The 18,754-nt window shown below is 44.4% G+C and overlaps 1 protein-coding gene and 1 long non-coding RNA gene across 2 annotated transcripts; both read right to left on the reverse strand.

The window, feature by feature from the left end:
- Window positions 1-832: 832 nt before the first annotated feature.
- LOC139055946 (uncharacterized) lies at window positions 833-9,604 on the reverse strand. The gene is made up of 2 exons (XR_011512031.1): window positions 9,412-9,604; window positions 833-3,129 (listed from the first exon to the last, which is right to left on the reverse strand). It is a non-coding gene; the product is annotated as an uncharacterized lncRNA (long non-coding RNA).
- A 761-nt stretch (window positions 9,605-10,365) lies between these two features.
- On the reverse strand, window positions 10,366-16,089 carry LOC139055947 (uncharacterized). The gene is made up of 2 exons (XM_070533627.1): window positions 15,762-16,089; window positions 10,366-14,197 (listed from the first exon to the last, which is right to left on the reverse strand). Exon 2 carries the CDS (start codon window positions 13,977-13,979, stop codon window positions 12,837-12,839), a length of 1,143 nt encoding a protein of 380 aa, XP_070389728.1. The 5' UTR covers window positions 13,980-14,197; window positions 15,762-16,089; the 3' UTR covers window positions 10,366-12,836.
- Window positions 16,090-18,754: the final 2,665 nt, after the last annotated feature.

The raw sequence follows: 18,754 nt of genomic DNA on the forward strand, positions 1-18,754 counted from the left end.
AGAAAATTAATGAAGCATGAAACTAAAATCGGCATGTTGCAGTTTTCAATACAACCATCACTGCATTTGTCCATTCTTGAAACAAATTTTATTGTACCAAATGCATACAGAATTGTGGAATATCCGAAGTACATTTTGCTTGTTTTGGTCAAGCAGCTGGCAGAACAAAACCACAAAGTTCCAAAGCAGGAAGGTAACACTTCTATTGAAGTACACAACGAGTGCAAAACTTGCCACCAATTAAAAAAAGAAGGGAGCTGCTACACACCATTTCTTGGTTCTTTGACCATTTATTTTCTCTTGTGTGGCTGATGTTTAAAAATCCTTGCTATAGCAAATGCAAAGACATCAAAAATCAACGCACGACAGATATTGGTACTATGGTGTAAAGTAATGAAGATATAATTTTGCATGCACATTATTTCGTCTGAAATAAAGGGATATAGCACAAACGTTGCTCTTCAATCCCAATAAAATATAACTCGTGAGCTACGGATGATTGTTGAGGGCCTCGGATTCTGTAATGTGCAGCTATACTTAAGTACACAAGCATTTTTGGAATCTGCCTCTACCTGGGTGCAGCTTTGTGACCTGGAATGAAAAGCCACAGCCATCGAGATCGAGCTGCTGCAGTGGCGACATCACAGTAAAAGGTAATAGCGAAAAATTAAAACAATAATATGGCCATGCAACTTGCAACAAATCAGACAGGTCACCTGAAGCTTCTATTTCCAATTTTTCTGGTGTTGCATAGAAGGGCAAAAATCTTGAAAAGTGATAGTGTACGACTTTCATGCATAAACAATTGTGCATATCTACTTTTTTTTAACCATGCAGATATTTAGCAAAAAGTTTTGAGCACGGAGAGCCCGGCATTTTTGCAAAGGAGTTTCTAGGTGAGGTGGACACACTATGCTGCTAATAATGCGAGTTTCAGAAAATTAATTTTGAAAAATTCAGTCGCTTCTTTATTAGTAACTTGACGGCAGCCTTCTAAATGGCATATTTGGAGGCAGTCGCATGTGAACGCACAACCTTTCTTTTTCTAAATCTCGAAAATTGCACTTATTTTGAGATATTCATTATAATCAAAACTTGGTGCATCCTCCTCCACATCAGGCGGCAGTGCCCTGTCAAGAAGTGTGGGACAAAGCTTAAATGATAGCCTGACATGGCACACTGACGCACATGCTTGCCAGGCAAAGTGTGTCGTATCAGCAGCTACAATGACTGGCCAAGATGTTTCCATCTGATGAGATAGCGGGACCTTCTTTTCTGCACTCCCAGCACACTCAGTTCCAATATTACCTCGATTTACCAGTGAAATTCAATGATGAATATCTTGAATTAGGTGCAACTTTCAAGATTTGTAAGAAATGAGAGTGCATTAGAGGAATTCCTCTGCAAGAATGCCACATTTTCCGCGCTCATAACTTGAAAACAAGAAAATCTGTATGGTAATAAAAGACACCCTATACGTATACAGTGTGTATTGGCGCATTTCATGCAACCAATATTCAAGCACCTTCTGTCTACAAAGAATTCATAAAGCAAATTTATGCATTAATACTTGAATCAGTTACGAGCACTGGAAATGCAAACACTGTTACGAACCCTGGTCACATGCCAGGCATTGTGTTGCTGCTCTCTGCGTAGGGCCTATGAATAAAAACCACCTTCAACATCGCACAGTAAGCTACTAATTGCTATGTATAGGAAGACTTACAGTTCTTCAAATGCAATTATGACCTAGACATTCTAAAGCTTTTCTAATAATGTACTTTTAGTGAACAAGTCCCCAAAACTTGGAACAACTCTGAAGCTATAATGCCATTATTATCTGAAAGATGCACTACACCTTTTTTTAACGCAGTAAGGAAACATTCATAATCGACAATGCCACCATACACATGAGAGTCGTATAATATTGCACTGCGTGCAGCAAGGATAGCACAATCTCGCACAAAAGATTAGTCTCTCCCGCAGCCTTTGAGGCCCCCTTTATTATGTCTCGCTTATGATGCCGTAACATAGTACGAAACCATGATGACGTAACTTATGATCGTGAGTTACTCTTGAAAGAAAGCTTGTGCACACATGCATATTCCTGCATTGTAACTCTGGAGTGCACTTACAGTAAGGACACTGTGAAAAGAAGAAAAATAAGGCCAACAGCAAGAACCTGGCAGTGCAGTGCTATTTGCACCTTCTCGGCTGTTGTCGGTTTAAGTCACCTTTGCTGCAGCAGAGTCGTGTTATGCGGCGAAGCATATTTATCATCATGCAGTGAAGCATATCTGAAGTTAAAGGAGACACTGTCACGGGGCCCCTGCGGGTGCTTATGGTTACCCGACACTAGCTTAAGTACCTATACTGTGACCTCTTCATGCATTTGGACAACACCAATCGCCATGTGAAAACCTCTGTGTTCACTGCTAATCTCGCCAAGAGCCTAAATTGTTCGAAACTACAAATTTCACCAAGTGGCAAACTTGGCAATGCTTCTGGAACCTCATTCTAAAGTACTTTAATACTACCAGGATGCTTCAATGTCAAACTGGATTAACAACCTGGGATGAAATTGCGCCAGCTTCTAACTTTCTGAATGTTTGCTTCACCTCCTACATCAGTGAGTAGGCAGTGTTCAATTGGTGCTCCCGCTTCACCAAGCAGACGACCGCTGACGAAAGCACAGTGAAGGCGAATAGTGAGAGCGCAAGCAAACATTCAGAATGCGAGATCTCGCCCTTGGATTTAGAGAAAGGAAGGGTAATTTCATCACCAAGGAACCGAAGTATGCATTCAACAACAAAAGCTTCTGAACGGGCCACTTCCACATCAGCACTGTGGAAAGACTCTGATGAGCTTATCAACCAGCAGAAATTTTCACTCGTGGCAGAAATTTTCACTACCACAATCGCAGGTTTAAAGATATTTGCATGATGACATTTTGGTCCAAAAAGAAGATCCGTTTGAGCGATGGTGTAAGCGTGGTGCCCACTGTTGGCTCGGCTTGCGAAGAGCGACCTGCTGATACCAGACACTTAAGCAGCTCTTCTTGATGTCTGAATCGATGGTGACATGCACTAGGTGTCATTGCTCTTCGAACATGTTGAGCTGTTGTCCTTGCTTCATGAAACATTAAGTAACTACAATTATGACATTGTCAAACAAAAGTGTTGTATTAGAGAATTTTGTAAACCACGAAACAATATCCCTGTACATTATTTGCTATGCAGTCTATGTAGTATAACTATTTTGCACCTCTGGTTGGTGAAAACCAGAGGTGCAAATGGATTTTTGCAATACCAATAGTATTCATATTCGAAAAATATTCGCTTTGCACTTAGGTTTCATTATTCGAATTAGCTTTGAAATTAAAAAATTGATATTTCCACACCCATAGTTTTTACTCAAATACCTGGAGCATAAGTCATTTGAGGACGTAACTTCAGGAATAGCAACAGTATGCCACCAAAGAGTCAACACAATTCAAATTTTTTTTACATTCTTTTGCAATTGTTTCCTAATGTACATTCATTAAAACCATCTTAAGCCTCAATAATTGACTAAACTAAGCTTTGATAACAGCTGCATGCTTGGAACGAACGGTGCATGTTCCAGCCACTCTAGGGTAGCAGTTTAGGGTAAAAAATATCTGTTACTTAGGAATGCCACTTGGTGACCTTGTGCAGAGAAACCCCAGCTGGACTTTGCCATCTGAAGCTGCTGCGCATAATGGCTAATCACTGGCTTCTTTGGTCTTCTCGATGGCATCTACTTGCTTGAGAAGCTCGACCTCAATGACGTCTGACCACTGGCAGCACATATTTCTGTTTATCACAGATAAAAATTGCCTATGAGCTCTTATTTCGCCCAAAACACAGACTTTTGCCACATTTAAGAAAGCGGCACTCTCCAAGTCAGTGTGGTCAGCATGTCTGGCATGCACTTTCATCTCCTGCGTCAGAGTGGAGTTACTATCCTAAATTAATGTGCTACAGAGATGACAGAGAGGTTGGCAAAGAAGTTATGTGCCCAGACAGAAAGAATGATAATATTTATGTCTACTGCAATTCAAAGCCATCTATTTGAGCACCTTGCACCACCAGAGAAATCCTAATGGCTTCCTTTTCTTCCATCTCATAATGTGGGCGGTAACACCCCATTAAATGGTCCCTAAGATGGTTTTTGTCAACCCTGAGGAAATCTCTCACAGAAAACTTGTACTAGACAGTCTTGATAAGTGTTGTCAGATTACCTTTCAATGTGTCCTTTATCATCACTGTGGTGATCGTAATTTCAATTCATGTGCAGCACTCACACAGTGTGCGCTCCTTGCAGACATCTGTAACTAGTGGCAGTTTACCAGCATACTTGAAGGGAGGAAAAAAGAGCATGGCCACACCAACCACATCACAGCATGTGCATACATCAGATGACATTGTGGAACCTAATTCTGTCAGCAGGAAATGCATGGCTGCTGTCGCTATTTCGAGTGCAAATATTTGTCCCACGGGTACAGAGAAGTCATTATGGCAACCACATAATCCAGGCAGCTTAGTGCTGGGCAACTGCAATATTTATGAAGCAGCACACTGCATTCAAAGCCAGGCACTGTCACACTTGTCTGGGAAAATCGGTGCTTGTATACACAGGGGCTGGACCATTTCAAACCACAGTCACATTGGAACTCTGTCCACTCTCGTAGGGTGCATTTTCTGTGTAGTGACTGCCACTGCAGGAATAATTTTCTTCGAACTGCACAAACAGAAAATTGTAGCACTGTGCTCTGCAGTGCTTGGTGCAAAGGCAGAACAGCCATGAGCCTTCTCCCATCCACAATTCAGAAATCCGCCAATACATAGATGGCTTACAGTGGCATCTCTACAGGCAGCACACACCACCTATATGCTGCCACTTAGATTGCAACACACTGAGGGTCTCCATGCCTTTATGTAAATGCTCAAATATACTACAGGACAGGATCTTTAGGGAATAAAGGTTGTTTCACGGTCCTCATATCTATGCTATGACAAAGCCAACTCCAACTGCACAGATAGAAATTGCTGTGGAAAATTAAATTTTACAGTTCCATGTACCATATTTTCCATACTGTACTATAGTCTGCAGGATCTAATTTGGGCTGAAAAGCCCCTCTCATTAAGCACCATGGCAAATTTTAGTTATAGGTACATTGGAAGTTGTAAGATGCCGTCAAGGGAGCATTTCCTCAAACAAATATTTCTAATTAGTTCATTATTAAAGGAAATGGAAGAAATTGAAATGTTGCATTTTCACGCTGCCAGGAGGCGAGCGCTAAAAGTGACGGCACTCAACCCCTTTGCCTCCAAGTGATCTTCCTTCTTCATCTTCCCCCATGACGGAGCCAAGGGTTCACGTCACACTCGCATGACGAGCCGTCTTTTCTTTCCTTTTTTTCTTCTCTTCCTTTTTTGCTGTGGGGCACACATCCAGGGATGGCATTTAACATTGGTTGGCTTACGAAAGTCACGTGCCATGGTTGGTGATATTGCAGGCAGCACGTTTTACATAGAGACATTTGTGCATGTAACCTTGACTCTGGCTGAAGCAGGGCTTCGTTGAGACCATGATGGCTTTTGTTTAAAATTTCAGCTGTTTTCCCACTGTGCATAATTTTGATAATTTGGAGACAGGATTGTTAGTGTGTGATCTATGCACTGCACTTGTCGGTTTGCAACTTCCAATCTTGGTGAGACGCCTTTTCATATAACAAAGTGCAACTGAACTTCCTGAAGGCATTTGCCTCCTATGTTCAAGGGAAGCAGCCCACATCCGCATACCTTATTCACAGATGTCAATTCTTTTTTTGCTGCTGCTCCGTATTAAAGATGGGAACCCAAGACTGTGGAAGTAGCGTGGGCTTGGTGGTCTGGAGCTTACCATTGGTTGTCGGATCGTGCCGCTGACTGCATTTTGCAGCGGCTCATGAGTGCCGAGGGGGCCAGGCAGGAGATACGGCAACAATTCAACGAGTAGCAATGAATGTTTACTTCACATTGTTACGGAGTGGTCAACTCTGCAAGTTTCCCGATGGTGAGCGACAGACATGCTAGTTTGCTCAAAAACTGAAGGCTGAAGTCCATTAGCGAAGACATCCTTTATAGTGTTTGGAATACCCTCGCTCAAGAAAAGGAGAGAGAAAACACTCTGCACGCTGGCAGCTGCCGCTCGATACATGCAAGTGTTCAACGAATTTTCTAACCCCCACTGGCTCAGTAGAAGGAAAGGCACTGACATGCGCACACGCACACAACGCTGGCATCTTCCCTGCCGAGGACTAAGAGAAAGAACGAATGCACACACAAAGCTTAATCGTCCCACTTGCTGAAGGGAGACAACACTGTGGAGACTAAGCAGACATCAGGGTGTTGTGCAAGCCGCGGGTAAGCTGGCGAAAATGCCTGCACAAATGATAAGGTCTTATTGCTATTGGGGCCTCCTAGGCGTTTTCCAACGGTTGCAGGCGGCTCGGCATATCTAAAGGGTCCAGCCTTTCGCTGTTGCTTTGGTGGCGCGACACAAATCGTTGACCACACAGGCCAGTCATAACATCAGTTAGACTAGTTCTTGTGCACGCTCAAGGACACTGAGCTTGAACGACGCCATGAATGCTCTGTCTTTTCAGTCCTATTAGAACTGTTCTTGTATTTTCTGAGTACACGAAGTCGATTATAAATCTCTTGTGCATTTTGCAACGTGGCCTTAAATATCCAAGCACTGAAACGCAGCCACATGATCAGAGTAAGCAGCATTCACTTGCATATCGCGAGTTGCCAGAATAAATTGAAAATATTGTGCTGCGACTATCATTACTGCATCATGAAGCAACCAGAAATGACAGTACCATGCTTCACAATGAGACTTTCATTTCTCCCCTGGTGCGCTTGTACTTCTCTGGTCCCCTTTCCACTGTGTAGAGCTCCCAGAAAAGCTTTTCTCAGGACAGGGGACCATACTGTGCGCTCAACCAGGTGGCACCCATCACCACAACATTGCCCCAATCAGTCTCACCTTGTCATCTCTCGTCCTGTCCAGTGACGTTCTTCACATTTCAAGGATGAAGGTTTAGCACTGTGCTTCCGATGACTCTTTAGAGCTCTGGGACAGTGCTTCCGCTGCCAGGGATAATGCTACAGAACAGCGAGTCCACTGACGCAGGTACGCGATGTTTGAAGAGACAAAGACAAAACCTTGTGCAGGCTGTCCGACATGCATATACATCTTTTTCTGCGCCTCTTTCTAAGCAACAATGCTTTGACTGGTGAACAGGAAGGCAGCCTTTGTTTCTTTTTTTCATTATCGTTTCTCAGTTTTACAAGGCCATAAAAAAAATAAGGAAAACAGAAAAGATTGCGAACCAGCCCTGCAATTTTCTTGTATTGGAAACGAATATGTGCGAACAGAGGATGCCAAATGAAATGAACAGCCAGGTGCAACAACAAGTGACATCATTCAGGTGGTGCAGGCGGTTTGGGAGGCCCATAAAATGCCTTAATGATGGGATTTATTTGAGCGTGAACATGGTGAGAAGGCTGCTTCTGCCTTGCAGTGGTGTAAAGACTGCTGCATGTCTGGAGGTTAAATGCTCATCATTCTATCATACATGGAAGTATTCCGACTATTTAGTGGAGGCATGGGAAAGCCACTCAAGCCTACATTAGCAAAATGTGTGGTACTGATTACAGCGAACGCACTCCCTCCATGTTCATGCAACCGAATGTAAACATACTGAAAGCTGAGGTGTGCCTGACGAGTGTAGCATTGTGATGCTTGCCAACAGCCCATAGGACAGGAAAGGCAAATCCCTGTGCACGCATAGTGAATTCGTCACTACTGTGCATGCTCATTTCGGCAAACTGGCATAACAGATGTATTGCGAGTGCAATATGTGACTGTAAAGCATGTGGCGCGTCTTTGTCACCATAGCTTGAGCTTGGTGAGAATCAAGTGGTTTGATAAATGTACAACAGAGTCAGCAATGGTGGGACAGTTCTTAGAAACTTTACAGCATGCCCGTCTGCCTCTACAATGTAAAAAAAAAAATTGGCTTTGGTCCAAGAGCCAGATCTTTCTGATCGGGCAACATTCATGCACCAGCTTTGTCAGTTTTTTTATGCTCCCAATACTTGTGCTGAGGTTGTGAGAAAGGCCTGGAGAGAGTATACAATTAGAGAATCATGTACCTCTTACATTGTGGATGTCCTGGAATTGTGCTAACGCATGAACACCACCACGTCTCAAAATGATCGAATGCGACATATTAAAGGCACAAGCACTGTTACCTTATATGCCCTTGGTATGCAGAACCCCAGCACCTTCACCACTTCTAAGGAACCGCTTTATTCTTGCCGAGCTAGAGCTATGGCGAGGAAGAAGCGACACACTACGTACGGATGAGGAAGATGAAGGAAAGCCACATTGCGCTCACAATATCGCTAACGTGGTAGTTTCCCAAAGGAAGCGGTCACACCACTGCGTATAAAGTGTATGCACAGGGATACTCATGTCTTCCCTGTCCAAGGGATTGGTGGCAAGCACCACAGAGCAGCACTGGTCAGGTGCATTCCAGTTAAATTCTTAAGAATTGAGAAAAGGCCGATTCCACACAAAGCAACGACCTGACACCCTTGCCAACAAATATGTTGAACTGGCATTGAGTTTCAGGTATTTGCGGCCACACATAGGTAAACCAATGGGCAAGGTTCTGACTGGTGTTGTAGAAGTCGCGGGGCGCTTTTTTCGTTGCGACGATAGATCGGATTCATTTACAAGTACTGCTCCAGGAGGGCACATGTAACCGGCAAACAGAGGCCTCAGGAGAGCATTAGATTATAATCAAGGAGGCGGCAGGGTACCCAAAGGGTAGCGGAGGGATCGAAACTGGAAGCAGGTTATGTTGCCCCAACCCACGGACCACCCTGACTCCTGCTTTTTTGTCTGCGAAAGCGGACAGCTGATCTTAAAATGCGTCAGTAAATTCGGGAAGTACGACTTACACACAGCCTACGGGCATTATAGATATACTACTAGCACGCGCAGGCCTCGGCGAGCCCCAACCCATGGACCAGTCCGGGTTCTAGCTCTGGTGTCCCCGTTACCGATTTGGTGTCCTGGAGACGCCGCTAATAATATGAAATAGTGACACGTTGTTACTAGTAAAAAAACACGATTTAAGCCGCTAACGCTACGTTCAGCACTGCCGCGCCCAACAACTTCTGCAACGCCTGTGAGAACTTCGCCAATCAATGGTTGTTCTTGGCAATACTTCGAACTTGTGAATTTTGTGTACCGTTCATGCTTAACTTTGTAGTGCACTGTGGCTTAATGAAGCACTACGCTTGCGTGTAGCATACGTACACATCTTACCTGATAGACGGTGAACGGGGTCTTGTACATATATCCGCTGAAGAAGAAAAGACTACACTTTCACATGTGTTAAAACACATGCCAAACTTGAAAAAACAGACGTACAATGAACCTCCACACGTTAAAATAGCAAAAGAATCACTTAAAAGGCGAAAACTATTGAAAACTTTGCAAGCGCCACGGCATGCGCAAATCCGCCATTGCTGCTGATATTGATGTTGATGAGGCTGTCCCCTTGCGATCGAGTCGGCAAGCGCGCGTTTCTTTATTCTATGGAAGCGCAATTGGCGCAATGTAGCCAAAATAAGTAATTATAAAAAACTGCATCAACTCCAAATACACACACGCAAAAGAAAATAGTCGGGATTCTCTATAGCGACGTTTCCAACCCCTTGACTGATATTTCATACAGCTCGTTGCATTAATTAAAATACCTGCAGTGCATTGTTTTCATAACGCGCAAAAAAAAAAAATGTGCGCTTAAGTTTACCCGCACAAACACGCGGCGCAAATTCGTAGAACGCCACCAGTGCAGCCCCCACCGTCCAAGAATATATATAAAAAACTAGTCAATAATAATAGCATATAATTATAACGTGAGCGTCGGTGCAATCAATGGAGAATTCGATTTTATTTGTTATAGAAAATCAAATGCAATGCAGTAAACAATGGATAGAATTCAGCATACGGCTTCCTGGAGTCTAAAAAAAAATCTGCCTTGAAACTTGACATGGTGACGACGCAAATTGTGGGTATACAATTGAAAATAATTGCTATAATGTGTTCGCGTATGAGTAAGCTTCTCAAAAGGAGTTTCAAGTGTTTCCATGGTATGGCAAGCTTATATCTTGATTCATAAAGTTTTTTTTTTATTCATATTGGTCAATTATGTTTAAAAAGAGAATTGCAAATTTCAATGGTTTTGTTTTTTACCGGGGGAACACAGAGTTGAGCCACTGTTTTGAAACAAACTTTTATTTAAAGGCAGTTACAAGTAACGCCGACACCCTCACTCATGACAAAACAACTTTCACTTGCTGTGTCCAGACACTTGGTTCAAGTTGCATGTAATGCTTCATCTCCAAGCTTTGCGTGGTTTCTTAAAGGCATTGTGAAATCTACACGGTGTTTTTATTTTACACCTCCTCATCTCACAGCACAAGATCTGAAATGCGTGATTAAGAAGAATCAGGCCAGCACATATTCACAGAAACGAACTCTTCACAGTGCAGTTGACAAGTGCAAAAATTACAGCAGAAACTGTCAGTCACATGATATGAGCAAAACATAACTGTTCTTTTTGCGGGAAAGCCTCAGTCCCATGCCGACATTAACCCATATGGTGGTCATCACTGGCAATGTTTGAAAGATTTTCATAAATTAGAGACTGAATGTCTGGAGTGTTTATCATAAGGGAAGTAGAAACTCACACGTCTTCTAAACAGCACTTTGCAGTGCTAAATGTATGTTGGCTATTGATAGTAATAAATAGTATGACTGTTACAACTGTTAAACAAGACAAAAGCTCACAGGAATATGAAGGCTTGAAGTGATAAACAGTGTTTGGAGGGGGAATGTAGCTGTAATGAACCTTTTGACAAAGATTTGTCTTCGTCAGTGCTGCAATTAAGTTCTGCACAGCAATCTTTATGCACGCTTAGCTCACTTTCCCACACCGTCAATGTAGGATGAAGAGGAGAATAAGATATTGCGTACAATGAAGTTGAAGTGTAGAAAAGAAATGGGGAGACAGTGAAAGAGAAGGTAGGAGCATTGTTGTAGATTATTCTTCCAAGGTTGCTCTTCCAAAAGAAAAAAAGAAAAAATATTAAATGTGTAAGGAAGCATTGCCAATTATTATTCTGCCACCATAAGCACCATAAAGGATGCAATATAAAACTGATCTGATATGTAGAGTGGCCTAAAGCTTTCTGCATAGTTTTTACTATCATTATGACACTGTCTGCTGCAGCCAAATATGCAGAAGTTTTCATTGAGTGCACATGACCAGAGCAACTTATCCAGACTGCACACAACACCACTGCATATACCCTCTATTTTGGTAATCTGAAAAATAAAAGTTTATTCAAATGGGCAATAAAGAACATCAGATGGAACACAACATCTAGATCGAATTATGAGGCATGCCACAGTGCGGGACTCAGTATTATTTTGACCACCTTGGGTTCTGTGATGTGCACTTGAATTCAACTACACGCTTTTTTTTTTTTTCATTTCACCACCACTGAAATGCAGCCACCTTTGCTGGGATTGAACCCGCAGGCTTGAGCTCAGCAGTGCAACAACATGACTACTGCGCTACTGAGTGTTTACACAAATTTATAAGTAGCAAAACACATTGGAGGCTTTTGCACACTGAAACACTACACACCGTCCAATGCGCTTCCTATGTACAGACATACTTACCAGCGGCTCATATGACAAGCATGGAGGCGTGCTCTAACACACTACAATCCAACAGCTGCCACATACCAGAGATAACCACTGGGTCTGTACCTATTTTCACAGAACACTTACCAGCAGCTCATACAACAAGCATGGAGGCATCTCTCGTGCTCTAACACACATACCATCCAGCTGTGACATATGGCTGCACACCACAGACAAAAACAGACGGGCTAATCATCAGAGACCACATGTCATGATTTGTTTATATGCGAGCCCTCAACCTGCTTCTATAAGGCATGACAGCACAGCACTACTGCACCACTTCTCTCTTCCTAACTGCACTGGAGGCTTGTTACCAGTAATCGTGCCCTGCTGACGTGGTTATCTCTTCAGTTTCTATGTTGCTGTCCCTAAGCTGTTATTTAAGGACTTCCTTTTGAGCTTCAGTGGGCCTTGAAAGGCTAGATGATGGCTGCGACAATCTAGGGTTTTTTGTAGAGTGAAATCTTAACAGGTGCACAACTTTTTTGTTGGCTGGTTCATATGAATGGTCTGGCATCTTTCTTTTTGGGTCACTTTCACTTTCCACAAGCATGAAAACTGGCTAAAACAAATTGTTTGCCTTCTCAGCCACACCCTCAGAGACTTCACCATCTGATATTGCCTGTCTGACTGAGTCCATTTTTGCTCTTAAGAGTGTTGAGCTTGACACTGCTTTGGCTGCTTCCAGCTTTGTTATACTCCGTACAATGTGCAATGCCCGACTTGCCTCACATGCTTCTTTGGGTGAGCTCTCATGGGCCTTGTTGCTGCTAGTTGGATTAGCGATGACCGCACAGTGACTGTGCTTGCACACACACTGCGCATTCCTTGCACCTCAAAGGACAGCAAGCACCATCTTTCACTTTTGACACTTTGTATGAGAGCCCTTTAATAGACTGAGATGGCACAGTCCATATGCCATCTTCATTTATTTTGGCACAAGCTGCCATTTCACTGCCAGACCTGTGGTTCTTCTAAATTGTTCTCCGCTCCTTACCCTTTGCCCCTTTCATCATCTGGCTAGCCCTTTTCATTAAAAAATGATTTGTCAAGTCCATGAGGGCAGAAATTAGTTTGTCACCATGCTTATTCTGTTTTCTCTCCAGCATAGTACGCTTTAACGTCCTGTGCTTGCTCTCAAGGTGCATGTTAGTGTTGACAGCTGCTCTAGTCCTAAAGCGATAGGCCCACTCTTGCGGCCTAACTGCATAGTGGTCTTTGAAGTACTTGAGGAAGTCCCTCAGTTTTTCTTCCTCACTAGAAAGGAATTGCTTAAAATAATCTTCAAATGCCTTTTCCACGAGGAACTCTAAGAGTAGCCACACACTATGGTAAACATGTGGCCTTAGCTGTCTCTCTACACACTCGAGTGTCTTCTTACGCCAATTGTTATCCACATGCCAGGCACAGAGAAGTTTCTGTTTTGCGGCACCCATGACCCTAAACCATGCTTTGTAGAATTGCGAGGCATCATCAGATATCAATGTCTTAGCGGCCACTTTTTTGGCCATGGCCGACTCCAGATATTTGAAGAATGCTGTCAAAGTTTGCTCGTTCATGTGGTTGCAGATGAAATAAGCTATAGCTACAACTGATGCTACTTTATCTAGCACCAGAAGCGTGGTCAGGTCAAACAGGTACTCTATAGTACCATGTGTGGAGTCAAGACATACAGTCCCTGCAGGGCCCAATTTTTCTAGTAGCTCCTTCTGAGGCTCTGTCATCAGAACAAGAGCAAAGTCTGCTGAAGAAAATGTACCACTTGGGTCCACTGCACCTTGTGCCTTGTACAGGCGGACAAGTGTTTCACCTTTTTCTTTCATCACAAGCACCCACATGTCTACACTGACAGCGTCATTAGTGTGACAACGTTCAGGAGCAGCAATGTTAAACTGCCGTTTGATGTTATGCAGGGTTGAGCACTCTGCCAAGTGCATGGGCCTCAGCTTGGATGCCACAGATGTTCTTATTCGCTTTAGAATGGTTTTCATGGGCACACCCCTTTCTAGGTTCTCTGCTACGCTGGCCTTTTCCTTGTCACTCATTCCCAAGTGCTGAATTTCTGGTTTATGACCATAAGTGGTGCTTTCAGGTGTCGGACTCTGAGTGTTGTCCATTGTGATGGTAATAAATGAAAGACATATCTTACCAGACCTACAGCTCCCCTGACTTTTCTCCCGACGGTCACTATGACCTTCCCTTTTCCTTGCCTCGCCTGATCTATTACAGTAATAGTGGATCCTTGTCTCTCCACTGGCCAGCTTTTTGGGGTCCCTGGGCAAAATGAACCAGCAGTTTTGGCTACCCTCTTCTTCTGCTTTCCATTCATGAAATTCTGTAATAAAAGCACAAAATAGCATTTGATGGTGACAAGTACTTTGGGGAGAGAGATGCAAACAAAAATAATCACTTTGAAGGCTTTGGACACGGGCTAACGTAGCATTTATTTTACTCCCTCACCTTCAACTCGACTGTGTCATGAGGTCACCCTTGATATTGCTCAAATTTCTGTTAAAATTGAATTTCAAATATGCAATGCGCAATAACTTCAAAAAATTTATCATATTAGTTTTGTTTTAATAAGAAACAAGTATGAAACTTAAGCATGATCTATGCTCACTCCTTCCTCAATATTGAATCAGACTGTACATTCACAGCAATGCTGTTACGATAAGACAAAGACGAACTGAGAGCACGTGGTGCAAGCTACGCCCCAGAACAGTGTGAATCCCTTCCCTCAGTTTCTTCTTGAAAAGCTCCTTCTTTTCAAGAAGAGCTTGAATTTTTACTGTAGATAGGGGCTTGGCGAGGGAGTGTTCCATGGTCACGCGGTTATGATCTGGCTTGGGCATGCGCCTGGTTCGAAGAGGCAGCATTATGTGTGATTTCAATAAACCAGTTGCTAGTCTGCGTTCGTCCTGTCTTCTTCTACGTTGGTGTCTTTTCCCAAGCGCAGTTTAAGTTCACAAAAAGATGTCTTACCAAGTAGCCTCCTAACACACTCTTCTTAAAGAAAAATGGATTGCGCGTGCGTCAAATTTGGCTCTATTTTATGAAATCTACAACCAGAGTCCTTCAATTGAAGGATTGTGGTACTACTAAAGAATTTTCCCAAAGTGCGCCGGGAGACCAAGCCGCTGACAGCCGCAATTGCAAGTGTATTGCGGTCGGCACTGAGGCGAATACGCACGCAAGCACGCACGCAAGTAGCGCAAAGCAACGTGAGAACGCAGTGCAAATCCCTCCTCTCGTTTAAGAAAAAAAAAAGAAGGGGGGGGGGGGGGAGTAGGGTGCGCGAGCGTCACATTTCGCTCTATTCTATGAAATGTACTACTAAAGAGTTTGCCAACAATACGCTGGGAAACCATCCCGGCGACATCCGCAAATTCAAGTATGGTCCCGGTTCTGCGTCTCTGCCGCATTGCAACGTGCATTGAGGCGAAGACTAGGCCACGCACGCATGTGGCACAGAGCAACGTCAGAACGCAGAACAGCTTACTCCTGTCGCTTAAAAAAAAGAAAAAAAGATGTGCAAACGTCAAATTTCACTCCACTTGCTGGGCAGGAAAGCAGACCATGCCAAACGTATGTCATGTAGCGCATCGCTGGGAGCGCGCACACATGACTATACTATATATAGATAGATAAACAAACAAATTAAATTTAACGAGGATACAAACTTCAACATACCCCAAGGAAATAAATTAGGCACGTGCGCAAAAGATACTCTTCGCGAAACAGATGGAGAAAGAAAAAACAAAGGCCCGCAAGGTATAAACAACTGCTTTTGGAGGCACACTGCGCAACAAGAAATTTAAAAAAGTCCGACATATAATATTGCGTTTAAACGACATTTGCTTACGATGACTGAGAATAAACTTAATAAAACTGTTCCTCACCCTTATTGTTCCGGAACACAGGTGCACGTAGTCAGCCTCGAAGTTGTGCGCAGCGATCTGGTGCACCGAATACTTCTCCATTGTAGGCAGGGAAGTGCCACATACGTCGCATTTCATCAATTTCTTGACATCCACGGCCATTCTGTGAACGTTCCTGATGTGTTGCAGCATGTTCTTCCTCTGCATGAATAGTTGGCTGCAAAATTCGCAGCGACGATCGTCATCGCCGATGGCAGCTCGATCACAGACGTGCGCCATTCCGAAGCGGAGAGACGGCGTTTAGAAGCACGTGGTTTCTGCGTCATTGCACGCGCTAGGATTGTTGTATATTCCGGCAGTAATACAGGGAAGAAACCTGCCCAATCACGTGACACACTAGGTATTCAGTGGCCTCATAGGGACAGTTGGAAACCAACTTAGGGAACCAACATCCGGGAACGCAGGGTCACGTGGATGCTGCCTTCTATTGTTCACCGGCCTCAGCCGGCCTGCGGGGAAACGCATGTATTTGCATCATATGGGTAGGGGCGGCTTAAAATTCCGCCGAGCAGTGCGCTGCGATCGGCAGCGATGGGTATTTTTAAAACCTCATAATAAATTACACGCTTTACGCAGAGCACTTAGATGCATCAATTAATGATCAGAAGAACCTACTCTAACGACTCAGTACGTTTGTAGAAAATCGCCAAAATCGTTTCAGGGTCCCTTTAAGCATGATTACAAAAACGGCGCCGAATAAAACAACACACGAAGAAGGGAAACACGAGACAGCACGTAGGCGCACTAACAACTAGGTGTGTTATTTCTTGACATAGCAATATATAGCTGCTGTCAAAAAACAACAAGAACTAAACAGGGCAGTCATCTGCATCGCACAAGGAAGCGAAGATACAGAATAACATTTCAAGAGTCACTCTCAAGATATGCCAGTTCCTTTGTCGAAAGCGAAACTGAGGCTTCACTGATACATTCAAGACCGCGCTTTTTTATCTCAAGCGCTTCCAATATCTCCCTAGTGAGTTGATGGTCAGCTCTGTACAGAACACAGAACAGATTTCGATAGAACCAGTGTTCTATTCGGTTCTATTAGTTTTGAGCAAACCAACTTTATGTGCCTTCACCAGCCAAGCTTAGCCGTGTTAGGCCTACGAGCCATAAAATCCGCACTCGAGTTCGGAATCTGCCGCGTCTAATGAATCAATCTTCATCACACACGCTAGTTGAGAGAAAGCGATAACCGCAGTCACTTCTCCTAGCTTGTGAACTTCACGCATTACCACGAATGGAACCCAGTTTAGTGCTAGGTTAGAGCCGTCGCTTCGATGGGTGCCGCCATGTTTGCTGACGCAAAGCTTTTGGGGACGCTATTTGGGCTCCCGCTAAATCGGTGAAATAGCGTTCCGAACGCAAAACTACAGAGGCTGGAAGAAACCTTCTAGCCTCTGTAGCAAAACCCAAACGTTGCTTGTGTCTCGCGCATGCGCAGTGGCTTCGACGCTATTTCTTTGGGGCCCCCATTCTACGTTGGTGAAACAGGAACGTTTTCAGGACAGCTTAAGGACAACAAACGCACGTGATGTGAAAAATAATAGTCGTACCATATGGTCGTACGACGAACGCCACTGCCGAACACGCCATGCAAGCAGAAACATGCAAGGTTGACTGGGACGAAGGTACTTGCGCAGCAAAAAAATAAAAAGGACAAAAAGAAAGAAAGAACATATCATCCCGGCTGCTGCTGGAATCACTGCATGATTACAGTCAAAACCCCCTGAGATGAATCTATCTGACAGCAGGAAATATGCCATCTGTGCATCCACACTCATTACGTCATGTTTTGCGTACGATAACAACTTTCGCGTGTCCTACACAGTCGGAACCCGTACGTGGCTCCGAAACTCGGTTCTCTGCTACAAGACCGCCCTCATGCCTCCCTCGACAAACCTCCAACGAACGACTTTTACTCATGAGCATACATAACACACTAGCCGATCGAGCTTACCGAAGCTCACCGGACGGCACAACTTGAACCTCTCCTCCACGCCTACAGGCCGCAGCATTATTAAGAACCTCGGTCTTCACCCAACCAACACTCTCCGACCTACATACCCCACCCCCGGGGCCACCCAAAAGCTTCTAACAGTGCATCCACTCTCAAAAAACATGCACCCAGTCCACCACCAAGCTCGACGCGCAGCAAGAGCCCAGGCACTACACAAACGTTACAACCAGCACACGGAGGCTGTCTACGTAGATGCCGCGGCACAAACCACTCAGCCGGCCTTTGCCATTTGCGCAACCGGTAACAATCTTTCACCCCTAGCAGCTGTATCGGCCCTAGTTAACGCACACCTCACTAGAAGCCGAAGAAGCTGCAATTGCCCTTGCGATCGCCTCAACCACTGTCACACTCATACTGCAGTGACTCAAAAACCGCGATCAGAAACTTTGCAAAAGGACGGACGCATGCCGTCGCCCATAAAATTCTCAACTCCTCTCAGCCCCCCACTAGGCCCATTCAACTCATATGGGTCCCCGCGCACGCGGGCCATCCAGGCAACGAAGCCGCCCATGACATCGCTCGAGCGTACGTCAAGCGAGAAGGGCAAGCCGCCGAGCCAGGAAGCGCCCGTGATCGAATGGTCACATACCACGGAATTTCACTCGACTACAGAGAGGAATGACTCCACTATCCTCCGCCTCACAAATCACTCACTAAATTAGAGCAGGTACGTGACGTGGCGCCAGCTACGATCTCGCACTTTTCTCTCCCCCGCCCCTCTAGCACTAATGCACCCAGGGCTGTTCTCTCCAGAGTGTACCTTATGTGGAGCCCCAAGAGCTGATTTCCATCACATACTGTACATATGCTCTGAGTTCCAGCCGCCATCAGAATGGCAACTCACTGACCTCGAGCGATGGGAGGTCGCGGTGTCCAGCTCTGGCCCGGCTGTACAAAAGCAGCTAGTGGGCTGGGCTTCGGAAGTCGCCGG

This window comes from Dermacentor albipictus, chromosome 2, assembly GCF_038994185.2.
Source record: "Dermacentor albipictus isolate Rhodes 1998 colony chromosome 2, USDA_Dalb.pri_finalv2, whole genome shotgun sequence".
NCBI lineage: Eukaryota > Metazoa > Arthropoda > Arachnida > Ixodida > Ixodidae > Dermacentor > Dermacentor albipictus.

Bases quoted from the DNA above. Each gene is read 5' to 3' on its own strand.
- LOC139055947 (XM_070533627.1), bottom strand. From the start codon at position 13,979: ATGGACAACACTCAGAGTCCGACACCTGAAAGCACCACTTATGGTCAT.